The sequence below is a fragment of the Capra hircus genome, chromosome 11, assembly GCF_001704415.2.
Source record: "Capra hircus breed San Clemente chromosome 11, ASM170441v1, whole genome shotgun sequence".
NCBI lineage: Eukaryota > Metazoa > Chordata > Mammalia > Artiodactyla > Bovidae > Capra > Capra hircus.
In genome coordinates this window covers 36,652,734-36,676,696 of record NC_030818.1, presented here as the reverse complement: position 1 = coordinate 36,676,696, position 23,963 = coordinate 36,652,734, and the positions used below count along the sequence as shown (strand labels likewise).

The following is a 23,963-nucleotide window of genomic DNA, read 5'->3' as shown; positions in this document are numbered from 1 at the left end:
CTTTATTATAAATCAGCTATACCTCAATAAAAAAAATAATAAGGTAGTCCAGATGTGTTGACAAGGAGAGATCTTCACGATAGGAACTGATACATAAAATAAGCAAGTTCTCTATTTTGGAATTAAGGGTTTCTCTGTTTTGTGAGCTGGGCTATGAATTTTATTGTTCCATTTTATTCAGCATTTCAGTGTATTTGTAATGAAAGGGATTCACTGTTTGGTTTAATCTGCCATGTTGTAAGAAGCAGAAGTCCCCAATACACAAATATTTAATAATGGCATTTGGTTGTTTGCAGTCTATTAAAATGTTTTTAGTGAAGGAATAGAAATATACCTAGAGTCTTACCAGTACTATGGATAATAGAGTGCAACTGATAAGTTCCCCTGGAAAGTTGTTGTGTACATAAATACTCTTTTAGGCATCAGAGGAATACTTTACCTACTTCCACTTGTGTGCAACACAATACAACAAGCTTATAATAGATACATTTTTTGGCACAAAATGTATCAAAGAGAATAACTGGAAGAATTAACCATACCAAACTGAGCCAAAAAGGCAAAGAGTGAGTTAGTGCTAGAAATAATTTAAGTAAAATAGAAATCAGTTTAGGAAATTTTTTGATGTTCTAGGTACTCATGTCTTTGAATTAAGTGGGTATGTTTGTGTATCTTGTACTGGAAGGAATGTTTTTAGTTTTCTCACTCTTAACTGTGCATAAAAGGGTTCACAATTTTAGAATAAGGAGGAAAATTCAAGTATATGGGAGAATGTTATCCTTAAATTTAAATTTTATTTATAGTAATAGTGATGATGGTTACATTGATCACTGATTAGTGTGCATGATCTCATGCTTAATATCCTTATGAAGTTGCTATTATCCTAATTTTATGGATGAGGAAACTGAATTCTAGAGAGTTTAAGTAATTTATCCAAGATCACATCGCTTATATGTGCTGGAGCCAAAATTTCAACCCCAGTTTGATTCTAAAGCCATGATTAACGACTATCTAACAGGGCCTCTTATAGTTGTTAATTACATCCATTGTTGTACAAAACAAAGTTGTTATATTTATAACTATGACATAGAAATATGTCTTATGTCGATCACTCATTGAAGACCACACTTGAATTTTTGGTGTATTTTTATTATCCCTTTTTCATCTTCCCATTTTATATAAATTATAATTTTTGAGGTTATTGATCAAAGAAAAAACAAACTTGAGGGCCTGTATGATGATTCTGAAATTTCTCTATGTTCCAAGGTTTTTTTTTTTTTCTAAAGAAGGTAATTTATCCTGATTTGTCTTGACTTTTTATTGGTGGACTTAAAGGATCATGCCTGGTGAGAAGAGCATTTACCACGGCTATTTGAAAGACTTTTTCAGTCTTCTCCCTTTTCTCAGGCCTTATGGGGGAGGCATTGGCTGCCACTCTGATGTCTGTTTCTGATAAGTGAGTTTTAGTCTCTAACAACTCCTGGGAATTTTGTCGGCAGAGACCGGGTGAGATCATTGTGCTTTCCGCTGAGTTTCCTTTCTCTGTTTTTTTGGACTGTTCTGATGAGCGTGACCCTGAAGCATTCAGTAATACCTCTGTTCTCTCAGGAACTGTTGGCCTACTCCCTGGTTTTATCTCTGTCTGCACAAAAACTCCATGTCTCTGGAAAGGAAAACAAAGTTGATGTTAACCAGGGCACACAAGTTGCTGGAAGATGCAGCTGTGACCTGAGTTCATGTATTAGCTCAAGTCCTGGTTGAAACAGGCTCTTACTTCTCTGCCTGTTCATTAGCTGTCACCTTAGTCTGAAACTGTAGACTGCAGCAGCTTAATTATTATCCGTGAACCATTCAAACAAAGTATGAACAAAGGTGCACCAGAAAATGAACAGGAAAGGAAAAGCAAAGTCAGAGGAGCATCTCATTATCTCTCATTCTCAATTTTTCTGTCATTTGGATTGTATGAGACTATTCATATCAAGTTTCCTTTCTTGCTCTTTGGGTTGCTATGGAAACAGTAGAAACTGCAGTTTAAAGACCTAAGGATTTATGATTGCATCGCAAACATCTATTAGTTCCAACAGCTAATAGTTGTGAAATGTTATTGTTAGCCATCGTGAAATATGAAAACAAACATCTGTAGTTGGTAAAAAAAAAAAAATCCAGCAATTGGCTGTTACATCATTGTTTAAATTTATAAACCTGATATGCATCCCCCTGCTACATATATACAGAAATTTATCAAACTGCTTTGCGTTCAGTTCAGTTCAGTTGTTCAGTCATGTCCGACTCTTTGCAACCCCATGAATCGCAGCACGCCAGGCCTCCCTGTCCATCACCAACTCCCATCCCAGAGTTCACCCAAACTCATGTACATCGAGTCGGTGATGCCATCCAACCATTTCATCCAGTCGTCCCCTTATCCTCCTGCCCCCAATTCCTCCCAGCATCAGGGTCTTTTCCAATGAGTCAGTTCTTTGCATCAGGTGGCCAAAGGATTGGAGTTTCAGCCTCAGCATCAGTCCTTCCAATGAACACCCAGGACTCATCTCCTTTAGAATGGACTGGTTGGATCTCCTTGCAGTCCAAGGGACTCTCAAGAGTCTTCTCCAATACCACAGTCCAAAAGCATTAATTCTTCGGTGCTCAGCTTTCTTCACAGTCCAACTCTCACATCCATACACAACCACTGGAAAAACCATAGCCTTGACTAGATGGACCTTTGTTGGCAAAGTAATATTTCTGCTTTTGAATATGCTATCTAGGTTGGTCATAACTTTCCTTCAAAGGAGTAAGCATCTTTTAATTTCATGGCTGCAGTCACCATCTGCAGTGAGTTTGGAGCCCCCAAAAATAAAGTCTCTCACTGTTTCCACTGTTTCCCCATCTATTTCCCATGAAGTGATGGGACCAGATGCCATGATCTTTGTTTTCTGAATGTTGAGCTTTAAGCCAACTTTTTCACTCTCCTCTTTCACTTTCATCAAGAGACTTTTTAGTTCCTCTTCACTTTCTGGCATAAGGGTGGTGTCATCTGCATATCTGAGACTATTGATATTTCTCCCGGCAATCTTGATTCCAGTTTGTGCTTCTTCCAGCCCAGCGTTTCTCATGAAGTACTCTGCATATTAGTTAAATAATCAGGGTGACAGTATACAGCCTTGACATACTCCTTTTCCTATTTGGAACTTGCTTTATGCTAAGTGAATGATTTTACTAATTTGAACCAAATTCCAAATACTGTGATCCAAAATGATGATATCATTCTTTAGTTTTGATTATGACATGTGTTTAAGATTTTTATCCTCCTAATAACCATGTTAGTTTGTTTAAATCAACTTTGAGAAAGATGATTGTGACTTGAAAAAGCTTGGAGTTCTAGCATAAATCTATCCACCATCATAAAGTATTAAATCATTGATTCTAAATACTGTCTCACCTTTCCCCGAATGGGCTCATTGGGTGTTTTCCTGGCATCATATTGATGTATAAAAGAGATGCGCTCTCTAAAGTTCCTTTGAAGTTCTGCTGATGCGTCGGGAGAGACAAGTGGAACTAAGGGGGAAAAAGATTTTCTGAAGGTCAGGATACAAGTTAGATTTGTATATGGAAACATAAGTATTTATAATATTTTGTTTTATAAAAAATGTGAATGAAACTAAATTGTTTTAAGTATGCAAGGTTACCTAAACACGTCTAAATAATACTATGATAGATTTATCATTCTTTCTCTATGAGAAGAACCAAACCAAAACAACCAAATTAGCCCCACATGTGGAATTGCTAGTAATTTAAAAAGCTAATATTAATGCAATTCAGTTTAGTTTAGTCCCTCAGTTGTGTCCAACTCTGCAACCCCATGGACTGCAGCACACCAGGCTTCCCTGTCCATTACTAACTCCCGGAGCTTGCTCAAACTCATGTCTCGAGTTGGTGATGCCATCCAACCATCTCATCCTTTGTTGTCCCTTCTCCTCTTGCCTTCAGTCTTTCCCACCGTAAGGGCCTTTTCCAGTGAGTAAGCTCTTCACATCAGGTGGCCAAAGTATTGTTGGAGTTTCAGCTTCAGCATCAATCCTTCCAATGAATATTCAGGACTGACTTCCTTTAGGATTAACTGGTTTGATCTCCTTGCAGTCCAAGGGACGCTCAAGAGTTTTCTCCAACACCACAGTTTAAAAGCATCAATTCTTTGGTGCTCAGCTTTTTTTATAGTCCGACTCTGACATCGATACATGACTACTGGAAAAACCATAGCTTTGATGGCTTTTAAAAACCTACTGTTAGATCTGCTTCTTGCACATATACCAACCAAAGTGCTAGGAAAAGCATAAGTACAATTTATTTGTCAGGTTTTTTTTTTTTTTTTTTTTACTACTAGAAAGGTTTTGAGAAACTCATGCACAAGTTGCTCTCAGATTGCATTGACAGATCAACTGGAAGATTCCAGGGCTGCTGCACCTAGAATTAAACACATAATTCTTTTCATTTCCCATTAACAGAGGCTCTGAAAATTTGCAAGAGTATTAAGCTCTCTAAAAATCACTTTAAATTAATCTTTTAATGTGGGTAATAGCTATCTATGCAGGGGTTTATTATATTGGACTCTCAATGTTAAAACTTTTTAATTTTTAAAACTCACTTTATTTCTGCTTTTAGCACACAATGTTATATAAGCAGTCAGAGTAACACCCAGTTTAGTGACATAAAATTCTGTCAAGGAAAAAATTAAAACTTTCTCCTTTTTATAGAATAGCATTGAAACATGTATATCATCATATGTGAAACAGATCGCCAATCCAGGTTTGATGCATGAGACAGGGTGCTCAGGGCTGGTGCACTGGGATGACCCTGAGGGATGGGATGGGGAGGGAGGAGGGAGGGGTGTTCAGGATGGGAAACAGATGTACACCCGTGGCTGATTCATGTCAATGTATGGGAAAACCCACTACAATATTGTAATTAGCCTCCAATTAAAATAAATAAATTAATTTTAAAAATAAATAAAAATTTCTCCTTTTTATAGAAAAGACATACATAAGGTAATTACATACATATCACTACCATATCTATCGAGTGATAACAAGAAACTGATAACAGTGGTTGCTGCAGGGGGATGGAGTTAGCGGACTGGAGGATGGAGGTGGAGAAAGGTGGATTCACTTTCACTCTTTGTCCTATTGTACCATTCGAATTTTGTACCATATGCATGTATTCACTATTGAAAATAAAATTTAATTTAAAAAATGCCTTTAAAATTAGGGAGTGCATATAAAAAGGGAAAATGTTAGTAAATTTACATTTATTAAGTATTCACAAATTCAGTTCAATAGTCAAACATTAATATAAACTAATTTTACTAGCAGGAATGAAGCATTCAAACATTTATATATTACATGATATGAGATGGCATTCTTTTCCAGCTACCAGGAAAAAAAGCTAATTGATAACATTTCCTTGATTTCTGAGATCAGATACTCAAAACTCATTTTCTACCTAATCATTACCTTTCCTTTAGGATTTGCTATCACACAAAAGACAGCAGGTGCCAAAAATTTGTGGACAACCACTAAACTGAGAAAATTCCAACCATAACATATTTTTCTACCAATTTGGAAAAGACTTGTCAGTTTTAGGGTAAATGTCACGGTACAGCTCACAGAATGTTAATGTTTCCAGGAACATAGTCTGATAACTTTGTGAATAAAATGAAGCTCTTCTAATTTGAGGCATTAATTAGGTGGAGTCAATGGAGTATCCAAAGCATGGGCTTTGGGAAAAGATAGACGTGTTTTCAAATTCCAGCTCTCCCACATATCCCACCTGTGTCACTTTGGACAAATCACTTCTGTCTCTAAAATGAGGATAATAATACTTCCCTTTCAGAGCTGTGAGGATTAAAGACAGTGTCTATAATGTCTCCAGGATGATGGACCAAATTAGAAAGGGATTTCCAAGTTAGGCTGCAGGAGAGCTCTTTCATATCCTGACAAAAAGGAAACCATCAAGCATGAATCCAATGAACTATCAAAAGACTGTGAGAAAACTAAAGAGTTTAGTAAACCAGTATGAAGGGTTGGTGGCAGCTTGGGCTGGAGGATAGGAGATCCGAAATAGCCAGTGGAGAATAGGTTGAGAGCTTTTCAGATCCGCTCTTGACTTTCCCCTTCCTTGCCTTAGGAAGATCATTGTTTGCCTGAAGGCAGCAGAAACTGGCAGCAACAGTCTAGCCATCTGTTGTCGACCTAGTGACATCATCGAAACAGTACAGAAATCCCTCCAGGGTAAGAAGCTGATGAAAATGGACTCATGCGGCCCCCTTGGGCATTTCCTCCTCCAGCATTCCCCTAGCAACTGTCAGTGCTGGTGGATTAAAAACATCAAGAGCTTTCTCTCAGTGATGCCTCTTTTCAGGAGTTTAAAGGAGAAAGGAGTGGAGCCCTGACTAGAGGATTGGTCTCAGTAGGGACAAAAAATAGAGATGGTCAAAACTGGTTTTGTGGGGCCTGACTCACAGCTGGCCCAGCCTGACCTTCATCTTCTTGCCTTAAATTCACTGGGAGGCACACAGTCCAAGCCCTGGTCTTTAGTCTTGCCCTCATAGAGGTTGATAATTCCCCTTGTGGAATATGACCTAAAGTTAAACTAGAGAGACACTGTAAAAGAAAGACAACAAAATTTAAAACATGTATGTGAAGGAGAATTATTAGAACCTATGCACCAAGAATAGAATAAGCATAACAAATATCCTCAAAGATATAGAAGGTATTAATAATAAAGCAAGAATGAGAACATAAAAAAGAATCATGTAAAATATTAGAAATGAAAAATTAATAGTTGAAATGGAAATGATGAGATAAATAACATTTATGAACTAGAAAGTCAGACTGAGATGCTCTCCTAGAAGACATCTGGAAAGGTTAAAAGAATAAAATTAAAAAGCTAAGAGACATGGATGATAGAAATACTAATACTAGAATTCAGGAAATCTAGAAGACAGAGAATGAAATGTTTAAGGATGATAAATATATTAGAATTAAAATCCAGAGGCCTCAGAGTGAAAGGGGTCACAGATTACCAAACAGGTAGCAGGGTCAGAAGTAAGATGGAGCAGGTGAGGCCCGTGGGATGCAAATTTAAGGAGGCACTTGCACAATGCTGGGAGCGAGTGCGTCCTTACATTTTGCACCCCAGGTCTCTCATTTGGCTCACGCTCCTCCAAATCCTGCATGGTAGATAAAGAAAAAAAACTTATCTTAGACATTTTATAGAGAAACTTAAAGTCATGTGAGACAAAGAAAAAATTTTAAATGTTTTCAAAGAGGAGAGGTAGCTTACCTACAAAAGAGTAAATAAGCAGATTTATATCAAACTTAATAACAACAACATTGGACATATGATAACATTAATATTTTTTAAATATTAAAGAGAAAAATCTTTAAACCTGGATTTTCTTTATTCAGCCAAACTGTCATTTAATTATGAAGCCAGAATAAAAAATATTCGGAGGCAAAGAAGGCCTCAGAATATTTTCCTGTAAAACAGATCACTTCAAAAAATTTCTAGAGGAAGAACTCAAGAATAGAAATAAATCAAGAAGGGTTTATGTTTAAACCCTTACGCGCCTAAGGTTTATGTTCAACTTGAGTTTAAATATCAAAGAATAAGTGAAAGTTACTATCTACTATTGTATTTAAAAACTAAAGGCTTAAGGAAAGAAATATCTTTAAATTTATAATGTTAAAACTAGAATATTAATTTAAATCATAAGTAACTATAAGCTCTTTCTGTATACAAAGACTCCCTTAAAACATAAAAAAGATCTACCGAAACATGAGCCCTTCAAAGGATTAACAACTGGCTTACTTGCACACTTGACGTAACAATAGAATTCAGATGACAGTGGAATAATGCCTTCCTGCTATAAAAGCTAAGTAACTGTGGATCTAGAATTCTATATCCAGCTATACTTTCATTCATTAAAGAGTGAGGGCAATTTAGTTTACACAGTTTCAGACAAAGAGAGGTCACGAGTTGGCCATTCCTAAATTCTAATGGAAAGAACTATTTAAAGACATTGAGCTAGTGTGTTACACTGATGGCCCCAAAGAATCAGGCCTTCCAGTATTCACATCCTTGCACAGTCCCTCTGTGAATGTGAACTGGCATTGTGATTAACTTCAGTCAATTGGAGGCAGAAGCAATATCATGCCAGTTCCAGGATAATGTTTAAGAAAACACTGCGTTCTTAAGAGCCCTGAACTGCCATGTAAGAAGTCCATCTACCCTGCTAGAGAAACCACATTCAGAGACCAAATGCAGAAGGAGAGGCCCAATCATTCCAGCATCCTAGCTGAGTTCCGTCCTCAGACGACCTGTCAACTAAATTAAGCCACTCAAGTGCCCACCGATAAGACCAGCCAAAGAACTGCCCAGCTGAGCACAGCCCAGATTGCAGAATCATGAGCAAATAAAATAATTGTTGTTTTAAGCAACTAAATGTTGGAGTGACTTGTTAGGCAGATAACAGCCAGAAAGACTTCAGAAGGAAGTTAATTAAATCATCTTTTATATAGGACCTCCCAGAAACTTAAAAGTAGTAACTTAAAAAATATCTTCATGGAGACTAATAAAGGGGCAAGGAAGGCAATCTAGAGTATTACAGAAAGACGTTCCTTACTCAGACATTATTAAAAGTAGACATAACTACCATATTCATTTATGCAAATATATGAGATTTTAAAGGAAGCTCACAGTAGTGAAGATCATCTAAGTGGGAAAACATCAAAGAAGATATTCAAGTTCTTAGCGGTTACTTAAGAATTCAAATTGGACCCAAAATAATTACTTAAAAGAAGCCTTGTTAGATGAGCCTTCCAAAAGTAAGGCAAAGTCTATGAAAAATATTTGAAATCCACTCTCTGTTTCTTGGAAACTTCTAATTAAAATAGGAATTTTCCAAACAAGTTGGTGTCTAGCCATCTATATTTTATCAACAAAGGCAGGATTTGTTCAAGCACACAACTTGCTCCTCATATTAATGGGAACTTAGCAGTTTTTACTTTGAAAAATGCCCTTAACTTTTTGTTTGTATCTACTTAAGAAAGCGTTCCTCAGTATAATTTTTCTATTAGAAACCCCATTCTTCAAAGTAGGATTTATTTTCATCTTAAAAAAAAGATTATTAATGTAAAAACAACAGCACAGATTTTCAAAATACAGGAAAAAATAAGAAACTTGAATACAATTATAGCAAGAAATCATTGTCATACCCTGATACAAAAGAAGCAACACAAACTAAAACCTATTTTAGAAAAATATTTTTAGCACTGTATCTGAATTTGTAAGAATGTTAAAATATCAAGTAATTTATAACCAGTCAAAATTTCATTTAAATTAGAAATACCTCCCTTATAAACTAGATCAGCTTTTCCAATTTATAAAGTTTTATTATATAAAACCAAAAGTGAACACTTACTTCTACAGCGACTCAGATATGATGGAGTATAGCCATTTGTTAAACTGACCATGGATGGCAGCCAGGAAATTGTGTGGTGGTACAAGACATAAAGGGCACTTTCATTATCAGCACAAGATGACATTACTAAAATGCCAAAAGCCAGGCGTAATTAAGTGGGCTGATGGAAAAGAATAACTATGAGGTGACTTTTGTTAGTAACGCATGTTTATATACACGTTTTCTGTCTGTATGCATATATATGTACACGTATATATACATTAAAAATCTGACATATACAGACTGGTTTGTATATACATTTTAAAATGTTATATAAAATAAAATCATTCTCATCTAGTATCCAAACACCATCTAAACTGAATAAATTGCAGGTTTATGTTGTGTGTTATTAGTTTAAGTTATATTATGACTTTAAATAATCTACTGAATAATATGAATTATCATTTAACTTAATAAATAATTGTTGAGTCTGGGCATAGTGGTAGGACCTGGAATATAGTAATGATCTTGGCAATGAGAAATACCAATAAAAGAACAAGAGAGAGAGGAAGAGACAGAAAGAGGAAAAAGATAGTACAGTGATAGTAAAGAAATTAAAATGTCTTAAAGCCTTAAGGAAACAAAAGAGAACTAAATATGAGCAAAGATGCTAACAAATTTGGAAGTTGGGAAGCAGATGGATAAGTGGCAATTGACTTGAGTAGATCCCAGAAAACTGGAAGCTAAGTGCTTGTGGAGGAGGAGGTGGGGTGAAAATCAATCTAGTTCATGCTTTTGGCATCAAATGCTTCTGAGGCCAGGAGCATGCAAAGTGGTGCAAGGTGAACCTGTAACCTGAAGATTGCCTGAGGGATTCCCAGATTTTCTCTCCCCTACTCCAGGCAGAGCTTGGAGGATTCCTCTTTGAGAAAACTGACAGACCTATAAACAGTGATTATGGTTGTTCCTTTATGAAATGGCCAGGTCCTGCTTGTTCATCCTAGAACAAAGCCTGTCTCTCTGTGTTGTCTTCCACCACGTCCCTTCTTGAACCAGAGAAGAAACAGCTACTTTCAGAGAAAGTATTGGGACCGACTGGTTTGCTCACAAAAAAGTCAGTAACTGGCAAAGAATCACAGTCAATGATGAAACATGTCTAGATATTTTAAGCAGTCCATTTACCAAAATTTTATTGAAGTGCAAAGGCATTTTCTTTGAGGAAGTGTCTGTTTGGAATTTCACTTTGTACTTCTTGCGCAAACCACACCCTGATGCATCCTTTTCAGTTTGTTTCTTTAACACAGAATGGAAACTTAAGGAAGCTTTTGAAGGAAAATGAGTTACAGCGTCCTTCAAAATTTTAAAAATTTGTGCTCTCTCTTCTTTTACAGTTATTTTACCCACTCTTAATTAGCATTTTTAAGTTAGTGAATGACCTTTTAGCAAGTCTTTACTAAAGCATTCAACTTTGAATGTTTTATAGAAAAAACTACTTAAAAACCAACTCAGATCCTTGGAAGGATCTTTTAAAAACATAAATGATATCACTCTCCCCATTTAGAGCCTCCAGTTATTTCTCATTGTTTGTAGAATAAATTTCAAATTCTTTGCTGTGGTCTACATGATCCTATTTGACCTGCCAGATCTACCTACTTTATCTCCTGCTGGTCCTGATATCATGGTATGGGGATTTAGAGAAGGAGTATATAACTCAGACCAAGGAGGTAGAGAATGCTCTTTTCAGAACCAGTTTTCGCCTGTGTACTTGGTTCTGAAACAAACATGACTTTCAGGAGACCAAGTAGGTAGTGCCTGATCTGTGTGTTTGTGTTAGTCGCTTAGTTGTGTCCTACTCTTTGTGACCCCATGGACTGTGGCCTGCTAGGCTCCTCTGCCCATGGAATTCTCCAGGCAAGAATACTGGAGTGGGTTGCCATTCCCTTCTCCAGGAGATCTTCCCAACCCAGGTATTGAAGCTGGGTCTCCTGCACTGCAGGCAGATTCTTTCCAGTCTGAGCCACCAGGGAAGCTTTAAAAATTTCTATGTTGTGTCTATAGAGTGATGCTAAAAGTTGAAAACTACTATATAGTATTTACAATATATTAACAATCATATGAATTTGTTCATTTAATGACCAAATACTGTGCTAGTACTACATTTCTTTCTCATTTGATCCAATGCCTGGTGTCACTAGGGGTTAAAAAAGGTTCTAGTGTAAATGTCAAATAGAATCCTCTTTGCTAGGTTAAAAATGATTTCCCCTGAGATCTTTGAAGACATTAACTCCATTGTGCTCTTCCAGCGGTGTTGCTTAATTCCATACACTTATTCTTTAGGTGGTGACTTGGTTTTCTTTTAATGGAAACTTTTAGAATCTTTTTATAATTGTTGTTTTACAGTTTCATAGTGATGTGTAGGTGCGTCTCTTTTTTTTCCCCTTCATATTTTGAAGTACTCAGTGGACTCTTTCAGTGGCTTTCTTTTAATTGGGAAATTATTATTATTTTAGAGGCTGTGTAGAATACTGGTTATTTTTAATTTTAATATTTGCTGCATGGCATATGGGATCTTATAGTTCCCCAACGAGGAATCTAACCTGTGTCTCTTGCAGTGGAAGTGCAGAATCTTAACCACTGGACTGCCAGGGAAGTCCAATTACTGGTTATTTTTACAGGTACTAGAGTCAGAGTGAGTTCAGACACCAGTTATTTGCTGTGTAGTCTTGGGGGAATTATTTTTTAAAACTCTTAAACTCTGGTTTCTTATCTGAAAAATGAGAGTATTAATAGTATTGTGCTCAGTCACTCAGTCGTGTCCAAATCTCTATGACCCTCATGGACTGTAGCCTACAGGCTCCTCTGCCCATGGAATTTTCCAGGCAAGAGTACTGGAGTGAGTTGCCATTTCCTACTCCAAAGGATCTTCCCAACCCAGGGATTGAACTGCATTGGGAGACGGATTCTTTACCACTAGTGTCACCTATACTATTAATATTATATTCCATAATGTTGCTGTGAGAATTGAAAGAGTTAACATTTAGAAGTTTCATAAAGTACCTGGCAGATAGTATATGCTTAATAAATGTTTAGGGCTTCCCTGGTGGCTCAGATTATAAAGAATCTGCCCGCAGTGCAGGAGACCTGGGGACACGATTGAGAGGCCAACACTTTCACTTTCAATAAATGTTATGTGTGGATAATTGTCTCTCTTTTACATTTACTCTTTTCTGGAGCTCCAGAAGAGTTGGAACTCCAAGAATGATTCTCTATTTTGTTTTTATTCTCTCATATTTTCTAAGGTTTTTGTCTTTTTTTTTTATGCTCTGTGATATTTTCTTGACTTTATGCTCCAAACTAAAAAATATATATAATTTGGCATAATTCTAATCTTTGGTTGTCCCTTCATAAGTTAAGAATAGGAGAGGAGACCAGTTTGAAATACTGAACTAACTAGTGTGGTAGTTGACATCTGGCTGAGACACTGGACTCTAGCAGCCAATGTGGGGAGAGGGTAGAGTGCTCATGACTTGGAGAAGTTATTTAAGTAACCCTCTAATTCTCCCTCCACACTTTCCATTTTGCTTTGTCTCCTGACTGAGCCTTCAGACACTTCTGTTTTTTTTCAGGCAGATTGGCTCTCCTTTGTTGCGTCTCCTTCCATATATTCTAGATTATTGCTTCTTTGCTGTCTTTTATCCATCAGCAGTCTTCCATTCCTTCTCATATGTCAGAAAGCTCTTCCTTCCCTTCTTCTCATTTTATGGGTCTTTTGTGGGTTGCCTGCTTTGGTATCATGTAGTAGGGTTGTGGGAGGCAGGAGATTTAGATGTTTCTGCTCAGTCTACCATCTTGAATTAGAAGTGAAAACTTTATTACATTCCTAAAAGAGACACCATTGTTATAGATTATCTCATGGCTGGTCCTCCCAATGTATTGCCCTTCTTGAGGTAGAAATGATGTCAAATATGACTATTTTCTAATATCCGACCTTCAGTCTAGCTGCCTTTTGTATTCTTAACTAGACTGGCCAATCACTGAGGCCAGAAGGCTACAACTGAGGGACTATTGAAAGCAATCCTTCACTGCTTACTGTTGTGTTCAGAAAGTTTGATATTTATCTTGTGAACTTTTGTATAGGGTGAGAACAGAGAGGGTACTCGATAAATACATTTTTGTTTGGACTTGATCCTGCACTTCTATTTGTTGTTAAGTCACTCAGTCATTTCTGATTCTTTGCCACCCCATGGACTGCAGCACACCAGACTCCCTTGACCTTCTCCATCTCCCCGAGTTTGCTCAAACTCATGTCCATTGAGTTGGTGATGCCATCCAACCATTTCATCCTTTGTCGTCCCCATCTCCTGCCTTCAGTCTTTCCCAGTATCAGGGTCTTTTCCAGTGAGTTGGCTCTTCACAGCAGGCCAGGGTATTGGAGCTTCAGCTTCAGCATCAGTCCTTCCAATGAATATTGAGGGTTGATGAACTTTAGGATTGACTGGTTTGATCTCCTTGCTGTCCAAGGGATTCTCAGGAGATTTCTCCAACACCATAGTACAAAAGCATGAATTCTTTGGCACTTAGCCTTCTTTATGGCCTAAATTCCACATCCATCCATGACTACTAGAAAAACCATAGTTTTGACTATACATACCTTTATCAGCAAAGTAATGTCTCTGCTTTTTAACACGCTGTTTAGATTTGTCCTAGCTTTTCTTCCAAGGAGCAAGCATCTTTTAATTTTGTGGCTGCAGTAACTATCTGCAGTGATTTTGGAGCCCAAGAAAATAAAGTCTGTCACTGTTTCCATTATTTTCCCATCTATTTGCCATGAAGTGATGGGCCAGATACCATGATCTTTTTTGACTGTTGAATTTTAAACCAACTTTTTCACTCTCCTCTTTCACTTTCATCAAGAGGCTCTTTAGTTCTTCTTCACTTTCTGCCATAAGGGTGGTGTCATCTGCATATCTGAGGTTATTGATACTTCTCCTGGCAAGCTTGATGTCTGCTTGAAGACTTGCTAAATGGAGAAGGAAATGGCAACCCACTCCAGTATTCTTGCTTGGGAAATCCCACGGACAGAGGAGCCTGGCGGGCTACTAATGCAGTCATGGGGTCAAAAAAGAGAATTATTAAAAATTGTATTCCCAAATAAACCCTTAAACATACATAAACTGCAGTGTTTTATTGGAAGTATTCTAGTTAATTAATACTGATGAAGATTCACATTCAGGACAAGAGCTAACAAAAATGGTTCTTTCTTTATAGGCTCTTACCAGACCATGGTAAACCACCACTCAGCCTTAAAAATGTGAAGCACTGTTATCTCTAAACATGTATTGATATTAGTGTCATTGATCAAATACAATTCACCTAAGTGAAAGAACTCAAGTGATTTTTTTTTTTTTTTTGGTAGTCATTTGCGGGAGGAGGGAGCCATGTTTTACTTCATTTCACCAGTAGAGTCAATTGACCTAGACTTTTTTAGTTGGCTTAGAAAAATAGAAATAATTTCTCATTATGGTAAAAGTAAGTTAGTAAATGTGGGCCAAAAAAAAAGGCTTACTAAAAAAATCCTACTTCTGTGGCAGAGATGGGTAGGACTGGGTTAAGAAATAGAAACAAATTGAGTAAGTGTGAAAGATTTAGATATGATAATGATGCCATCAGGTAAAACAAATTTTAGATCTCAAACTCTATGAATAGTGTATAGAACAGTATTTCCTAAATTATTTGTGAGATACCAGTCATGTAGATGATCTTCTGCAAAGGATGAAGTTGTCTTTTACATTCAAACATAGCATACTTCATTCCTCTTCTTGGAAACTCATTATGCTTATGCTTAGAATAAGGGTTTTAAGAGTTCTGTAGTAAGAAAAAAACTGTTTCACTATATAAATTCAGTTTTTCCCTGTTTTTTTTTTTTGAGCAGTATCTATAAACATCATAAAAACTAGTGTCCCTCAGTGTATTTTTTGAGAAATACTGCTTGTTAGAGTTGCCTCCTATTTTAACAGTTACAGTTTTAAAAGTTTGCTGGCAGTAATGTGCAGAATGCCACTATATTTCTGACTTGGAGGCTAGTGTTATCAATGATTATTACAATTTTTATTATGTTATATTAAACATGTTTAGAGCTAAATTGTCCACCAGGAAGGGATGAGAAACAAACTTGTCAAGGGCTGCACTTGCCGCATATATATTTTCAACTCCTGTAGAGGACTAGTTTTTCCCAGGAGGTAAAAGCACATCTAATACATCTTAATTTGATAGCAGTAACTTGAGACATGGCGACATGCTAACCTTACCTATTCCGTAAGAAGGCTTTTGCAACTTGCTGTATTTGACTGGAGAAACCAATGGGCATGTTGGCTTCTTAAAGTCACTCCTCTGGGTGCTCTTAGTGTCATAAGGTGGTTGGAATGGATTTTCCAGTCCTTTACTATGTGGCCACCAGTCACCCTTCATGAGAAGGAAAATGGAAACATAAAATTGGACATTATAAGTTATTTTCATGTGCTGTTTAATGTCTGTGAATGTTTAGTAATTTGATTCAACAAGCTACTGGCTTTTCTAGTACTAAAATACAGTTCTGAAATCTAGGAATAAACGTATTGAATATTTTCACAAAGGCTATATTTCTTAAAAGGCATCTAAAAATGCATTATCATGTACTTTTAGCTAAAATACAGCTGCTAAGTTCTTAAACTACCTTCTATCCACAGATGGAGTGGTAAAAATCAACAGAATAGTTATGTTTCTATGTTTTGTACTATAGTTATATATATATGTACACATGTATGCCTATGTATTAACATATAGTAAACATGATTTAACCTAAAATTTACATTCTGTTATTTTCCTTTCAGCAATACAAATAATGTATTATCATCTAAGATGATGGTTTTTTAAAGTTTTTAGTCCATGACCCCTACCACAAAATACATTTTATGTCATGCAAGAGTACCCACTGCATACATTCACATATAACTAGAGGTTTCACAAAACAATACTTATTTTTACGACATGCAGTGCACTTGGCTATTTTTCTATTATATTACTTTTTTATTTTCATTTCATAAAGCTGGTTGCAGTCCACATGGATTTATAACTCACTAATGACTCAGTTTGAAAAATTTTGTTCTAAGCAGAAATATCTCCAGTGTTACTGAATTTTTCATAATAAAACATGACCTAAGTATGAAGCAAATGAAGAGTCTACATTAGCCCATTTGACAATTTGATCTTTTAGAAGCTGAGAAAGCAGTGAGGTGAATTGTTACTTGTCTTAGAACTGCCTAAAAAATTTTTCATCTGGTTGATCAGGTAGAAGAGGACCTTGGGAAAAGGGAACTGTGATACCTCAGAGTTCTTGGATATTAGAGAATGAGAGTAACCTTGCTGCTGCTGCTGCTGCTGCTGCTAAGTCGCTTCAGTTGTGTCCGACTCTGTGCGACCCCAGAGATGGCAGCCCACCAGGCTCCCCTGCCCCTGGGATTCTCCAGGCAAGAACACTGCCTGGAGAGTAACCTTGGGTATATTCAAACAGCTACCCGGGGCTTTAAAGAAAGAGATCATCCTTTAAAAAAAATCAACTGTTATTGCACAGTCAGAGACTTTAAAATATGATTCAAGGGCGATAAATATGAAATTCTAGTAAGTTAAATTCTGAAAATACAATTGAAACTGCATTGATTTAAAAAAGAAGGAGACATCTAGAGAAACCTATATGGCTATATTAGGGAGTTAGCTTTCAACTGAGCTAATTTCCAAAGAGACCTGTATGTATAAAAAGGTGCACAGTAGTAGATTCAAAGAAAACATACTCTAATGGAGTCATCTTGTCAGGAGATTGTCAAGAAGCTTAGATAGCAGAAAGTTATGAAAATACCAAAGGAAGGAAAAGTAGGGTATTCTGGGGAAAGAAATCTATTATAGCAAGAAATCTCGGAAAGGCTTAGAATTCAAAGTGTGCCTTGTTTAGAGCTGAAGTCAGAGCCATTCAATCCGAGGTTCTTCCTTAAGAGAAATTATCTTCAAACTGAAAAGATGGGATGGGGACTTCCCTGGTGGTCCAGGGGTTGAAATTTCACACTGCCAATGTCGGGGGCAAGGGTTTGCTCCCTGGTTGGGGAACTAAGATCCCACATGCTGTTTGGCATGGCCAAAAAGTCAATTATCTATTTATTTATTTTCGACTGTGCTGGGTCTTCATTGCTGCTGGCTTTTCTTTAGTCTCAGCAAGCAGGGGCTACTCTCTAGTTGCCGTGCACTGGCTCCTCATTGTGGAGGCTTCTCTTGTTGTGGAGCACGGGCTCTAGAGAGGTTTCCCTACTCATGAGGTTCAGCAGCTGCAGAACATGGGTTCAGCTGTTGCAGTTCCTGGGCTCTAGAGCACAGGCTCAGTAGTTGTGGTGCACGGGCTTAGTTGCTCAGTGGCATATGGGATCTTGCCAGATCAAGGATTGAACCTGTGTCTCCTGCATTGGCTGGCAGATTCTTTACCACTGAGCCACCGGAGAAGCCCCCAAACGATTAAAATAAAAAAAAAGATAAGATGGACATGGACCAAAGACCATGTGCATGAACTAAGCCCTGCACAGTTGAAAAGAGTTAGACCTCCCTTTGCAACTGGTAATGAGGGCCAGTAACAACCTGTAACCAGAGGTAGAAATGAATGTTTGCACAAATCAAAGAATTTTGGAGTAGGAAAAACCGGCTAATGCCTCATTTTTCAGAATGAACTTAAAAGTGAATTGCAAAAAAGACTACTTGATGTAGATCCTAGGAATTGTAGAACAGATCACTACACAGATGGCATCTTCTAACTCTGGCTCAAAATAGTTTCGCCTTACTGTTGTCAGAGTGCCTGCTTCTTGCTCTTCTCTACTCTGTGATTACTGTGGTGCTTATGTCCCAGGGCCTAGGCCTTCTCTCCCTTATTCTCGACACAAGGTGTTGAGGTGTGTACCAGTTCTACCAGATATGTACACACACTGTACAGATGAGAAAACTGGTGGCAGATGAAGTAACTTCTCCAAGGTGTATCTCTACCAGGTAGCAGAGCTGCACCCGATGCTGCCCCCATCTATTGGTGTGAGCCTCTCATTTCTGTGCTGCACTGCTATCACAAATCTGCTGTGGAAGGCAAAGCCAGACAAACACCAAGTTATTTAAATTATTTCAAAAATAAAAAGAGGCTATAAGTAAATATCTTGAGAAAGATCTTCTATGATAAGGCTTTTTTAAAGATTATTATTATTTTTATTTTTTTTTGGCTGTGCTGATTCTTCATTGCTATGCTGGTTCTTCATTGTTGTGTTTGGGCTTTCTCTAGTTGTGAATGAGTTGAGAGCTACTCTCTAGTTTCAATAGGTGGTGGTGGCTTCTCTCGTTGTGGCACCCAGGCTTTGTTGCTCCACGGTATGTGGGATCTTCCCAGACCAGGGATCAAACCTGTGTCTCCCACCCTGGCAAGCAGATTCCCAACCACTGGACCAACAGGGAAGCCATATGACAAGGTTTTAAAAATTTATTTTGCTAACATCCAAGTTACTGGAGAAGTGACTCTGGAACGAGTGAACCACTATGTCTGGTAGACTTCAGTTTTTTCCCTTAAACCAGAGTATAGTGCAAACGCTAGCCTTAAAGCAGAGATTGTTCACCTTTCAAGAAAACTTGAATTTAGAATTTTACCAAAATGGTCTCTCTGGTTTTACAGATACATATAAGGAAAACAATGAGCAATTTTTCCTGTTGTGGTTGATGATTTTAAGACCCTTGGAGTTGGTGAGTGTTCTGATTACTGTCATCAATTGGATGAATCCTCACTTCAGGAGAATGAAATCCTACAGTTCAAAAACTTTTTTTTATCTTTTCTATTTCTGAATAGTTTGCCCTATGCCCCCAAAGTCTGGTTCCTTCCTAGAAGACTGAAAGCGAGTATGCACCCAGATACTTGTGCATGCCCTTTTGGTCCAAGCATTTGCTCAGATTATAAAGATTAAAGGTAAAGGTGGAGGCTTACTTTTTTTCCTTTACCTCACGCTGAAGGGGAGGACTAAGGATAAAACTTTACCACTCTGTGTACAGTCACTTACACTGGATTGCGAGGGGCTGATGTGGAGTTATTTATGATAAAGGAGACTGGAAAAGGCCCGCTCTGTAATTGCTCTGTCTAGATTTTGGGGGTCAGACCACAGTCCTGCAGACTGTAGAGGGAGTTTTGCCTAAAGAAAAAGTTGTTCCCCAAACTTTGGACCCAGAGGACGAAGTCCTCCCTTCCAGCACAGGGTCCCTGCCCCAGGATGACCAGCACTGGGGCTCCATGGTAGGAAGGTACCTGGAGATTCCTAATGACAAGACTCACTATGACGCAGGCTCCTGGAATGCCCAAGAGCCGTTGTACTGCAGGCCTCTTGGCTACACTTGGAAACCACTGTGAGGCCATTTCTGTATTATACTTCTGTCATCCCAATATCTTCAAAAATGCATCAGTAAAATTATTTCCATTCTTTGAGAATCTAAGGGAGAATCCTGGGGGGATATAGTGAAAGCAAGTGGGATATCCTGGAGAAACTAGTTAAGAGAATGTTAGAGGTGGTAAGCCAAGCTCTAGAGCAGCCTGGCCAAGATGACTGCTGGTGATGATGGGGGTGTGGTGATGGGGGTGCTGTCTGTGGAACATAACATTATATTGTAGGGATTCCTAGGGAAATACAGACTTTTGACAACAATTTACACATAGATAATCATATGTTTTTTAGTAGACCTCCGTGGCTTTAAAAAATTTGTGTTATGGCAAACACTAGAGTTACATTGTATCCACATTCCTCTGTATTTTGTTGTGGATCAGAAAGAATGCTGAAAAATACCTTTTTAAGCAATTCATACTTTGCTCAATAACAGTTACTCTTTTTTTTTTTTTTTAAGTAGTGAAAACTTTTATATTTGGAATTAGCCAGCTGGACTCCGTTTAAATGATCCCAATTTTGTTGGCAACATCCAAAGCAGCATAGTCAGGAGCCAGTCAAACATGCACCTTCTTCTCTCCATCAGGCCTGCTTAGGGTGTTGTCCTTAGCCATGTCAATGTCATAAAGCTTCTTCACAGCCTGTTTAGTTTGGTGCTGGGTGGCCTTGACAGCCACAGTGAACACCAGTGTGTTGCTGTCTCTATTTTCTTCACGGCTGACTTGTGGTGAAGGGGAATCTCATGATGGCATAGTGGTCAGCTTTGTTTCTCCTAGGGGCGCTCGTCCAAGGATATTTGGGCTGCCTCCTGAGCCGCAGTGTTTGGGCCATTGGAAGGTGGGTGACCTCCAGATCTTTTGTTTGTGGCTGTGGACGCCTTTCAACACTGCTTTCTTGGCCTTTGCTTTGGTTTCAGCTTTGAGAGGGGCAGGGGCTTCCTTCTTTGCCTTCGGCACCATTTTCAGGAAAAGGCAACAGTTAACCTTGAATTGTGTTCTGTGGAATACTAGTTCTGCAGCATGTTAATAAGTATTATATAAAAGAAGTTTCCATAGTTAAATAGATTTGACAAATACTAAGATAAGCAAGTTAAACAAGTTTACCACAGGATTTCTCAGAACCTTTATCTACTGATGTGAATTGTGAAGCTCTCAGAAGGGTATATAAAAATACAGCTTTTCCACAGCATATTTGACTTTGAAGCTTTATTTTGTTGAGCACAAAGCCAAAGGTTAGTGCTCCAAAAAATACAATTTGTAAAACACTGACCTAGTATAATTGTCTTTGAAATATCAATATTTACCAATATTTTAAAATATAAGACAACCAAATTAGTTTTCATTGGAACTAACAGAGCTGAAACTTGTTTTTACTTTTTCTAATATCACCAATTTGATGTCCCTATGTAGAACTATATAATTGATTATTTAATTTAAAAATCTTGCAAATAAGTAAAATCAACCAATCTTATATGCAAAAGACATTTTCTTAAAAAAATACATAACAGATATATGTCAATTTAAATATTTAAGTAACTTTATTTTCTTTATTCATTTTAAAGCCATTATTACTATAAACCAGTTAATTTTTAAAAACCAAGGTAAACTTTATTTATTTATCTATTTATCTTATTTATTTATTTCACATTTACACACAGGGCTGTGGTGTGCTGTTTCATGACATGAATAGTTGATGTTATCTGTGTAAACAGAGCTCACAAAAAGCAATCTCCATTTAAATGTTAAGTTAAATCGGAACTATACCTAACCTTCCCTGGAGTAGGAAATGGCAACCCACTGCAGTGTTCTTGCCTGGAAAATTCCATGGACAGAGGAGCCTGGTGGGCTACAGTCCATGGGGTCACAAAGAGTTGGACATGACTAGGCACACCTAACCTTACATGGCAAAGGGACTTGGCGGCTACGACAGACGATCTTGGAAAGGGGAGATTATCCAGATTATTTTTTTCTAAGGATGCCAGTATAATCACAAGGGTCTATAGAAGAATGAGGCAGGGAAGTCAGTCAGAGATTTGAAGATGCTATGTTGTTGGCTTTAAAGAGGGGTCTGTGAGCCAAGGAATGCAGCAACCTCTAGAAGGTGGGAAAGACAAGGAAGTGGATTCTTCTTTAGAGCCTGGTGAAGGAACCAGCTCTGCCGGTGGCCAATGAGATTGACTGTGGACTTTTGAGCTTCAGAACTGTTGAGAATAACTTTGTGTTGCTTTAAGCTATGGTTTTAAGTTTGTGGTAATCATTAACAGCAACACAGGAAATTAATACAATAAACCTCAACAAACCTGATTCTAAAAAAAAGATAATGGACTATATTTAATATAATAGTGAATGAAAGTGTGATTCAGCTAAACTGAGAGTCCTGGGTCGGAAATGTGACTGTAACATTTGCTTACTATGTCATCTCAGGTTATGTTAATTTACTGTATTAGAGCATGTCATCACTAAACTATTTCCAATAGTTTCTCCTAGAAATAGTTGTCCAGATTAATGGATATAGTTTACATGAAACTCTTAGCTCATTCCTAGCATGTTGCACACTTTCAATAATCGGTAGCTATTTTTTATAGAAAGTATTTGAATTACTGAGTATCATGGAAATTTTTATAATATCTGTCACAAATACAGTATTTTAGAAGAGATTTCTTCAATAGCCCCTCCTCTCCCTAAGCACTGCTGAGTGACTATAATCTGATCCAGTTGAGAAAAACAATTATTTTGGATTCCTTCTATACAAACACACACATTGTTTGCATGCAAACATTATCTGTGAGTATTGTTCCAGATTACTGCTTTTAACTATTGGATTATACAAAGGATTAGTCTGAGATATGTCACACCCTCTAACTAGTCTGTGACAAAATGATCCTGCAAAACATTTCTGAATCTAAATCTATATTTGTATGTAATGAACATCAATCCAACCTGATTTTCTGGCTCTTTTTTGACATCTATGTAGGGAACTGGTTCATTGCATGTTCTTACATTTGTGTTAATGAATTTAGCATAATATACACGTCCTCTCCCAACACATGGTTTTGAATGTTGAATACTTTTTCCAGGTTTTTTTTCATGTTTGAATTCTTCTTTTTCAGTTACATACAGTATACCAACATCTTCTATTTTATGCTGTCTGAAAAACATAATTAAATAGTATATCCTTTATTCCAGTGAACATTTCAGTGCTGATTGATAATCATATAAAATAAGATTTAAATATATTTCGGGTATCAAGACAATTTAGGCTTTATTAATAAATATTGGGGGATGGTGCAATTAAAATTTGAGAAGGTATCCTCTCATTTGAAATCATATAAAAGATAAAGATATATTTGTTTTAATCGTGATTCTTTATTACTGTTATACCGATGCAGTGTTCAGACATTTGCTTGGAGTAAAGAAAGAGTAGTGATTTGATCATTCTTACAAATCATGTTTACAGTATTTATTCAGTTGCCTATGTCACATGCTAATTTTAATTCATCTTCTTTAAGTTAGTTATGTAGTAAATTTAGTCATCTGGACAAGATGACAAAGCCATCTATTTAATTTTAAAGGCTCACCTAGCAGACTTACAAAAGCTATCAAATGAGCACTATTATTTATCTTTTCAGGAAGAGACCACTATGCAGACATCAGGACAGCTAATTCAATCTCATCATTTTTTGCTTCTAATGACTACCCTGGAATAAAAATAAAAATTATTGATTTTTTTCTAATGTTATCAATAAAAATATTTTAAAGGAATAGTTTATAAAGTTGTTTATCCTTTCAAATGAGTAATAGACTTTATAAAAGGTGCTTTTTAAAAAATTTCAGATACTTGAAAAATAAAGGTAAGAACAAAATATTGAGTTTAGATACTTTTTATGTAGAAAAAAGTCAAAGCCCTGACCCATGGAAGGTGAATGAATAAGATTAGAAATTTATGGAGAAAGTGAGTATTCTGTTTAGCTTTGTCCACGGCCCTGCTGCTGCTGCTGCTGCTAAGTCACTTCAGTCATGTCTGACTCTATGCGACCC

General features: G+C 37.2%; 1 protein-coding gene and 1 pseudogene across 1 annotated transcript; both read right to left on the bottom strand.

The window, feature by feature from the left end:
* Positions 1,247-23,161, bottom strand: C11H2orf73 (chromosome 11 C2orf73 homolog). Its single transcript, XM_013967722.2, has 4 exons — positions 22,866-23,161; positions 15,763-15,916; positions 3,437-3,552; positions 1,247-1,660 (listed from the first exon to the last, which is right to left on the bottom strand). Exons 1-4 carry the CDS (start codon positions 23,082-23,084, stop codon positions 1,292-1,294), a joined length of 858 nt encoding a protein of 285 aa, XP_013823176.1. The 5' UTR covers positions 23,085-23,161; the 3' UTR covers positions 1,247-1,291.
* Positions 20,404-20,930, bottom strand: LOC108637141 (annotated as a pseudogene).

Coding starts and splice junctions, on each gene's coding strand:
- C11H2orf73 (XM_013967722.2), bottom strand. CDS start 23,084: ATGTTTTTCAGACAGCATAAAATAGAAGATGTTGGTATACTGTATGTA. Junction 15,917..22,865: donor AAAAAGAGCCAGAAAATCAG/GTTGGATTGATG, acceptor CTTCTCATGAAG/GGTGACTGGTGGCCACATAG. Junction 1,661..3,436: donor ATGAGCCCATTCGGGGAAAG/GTGAGACAGTAT, acceptor TTTCCTTTCCAG/AGACATGGAGTTTTTGTGCA.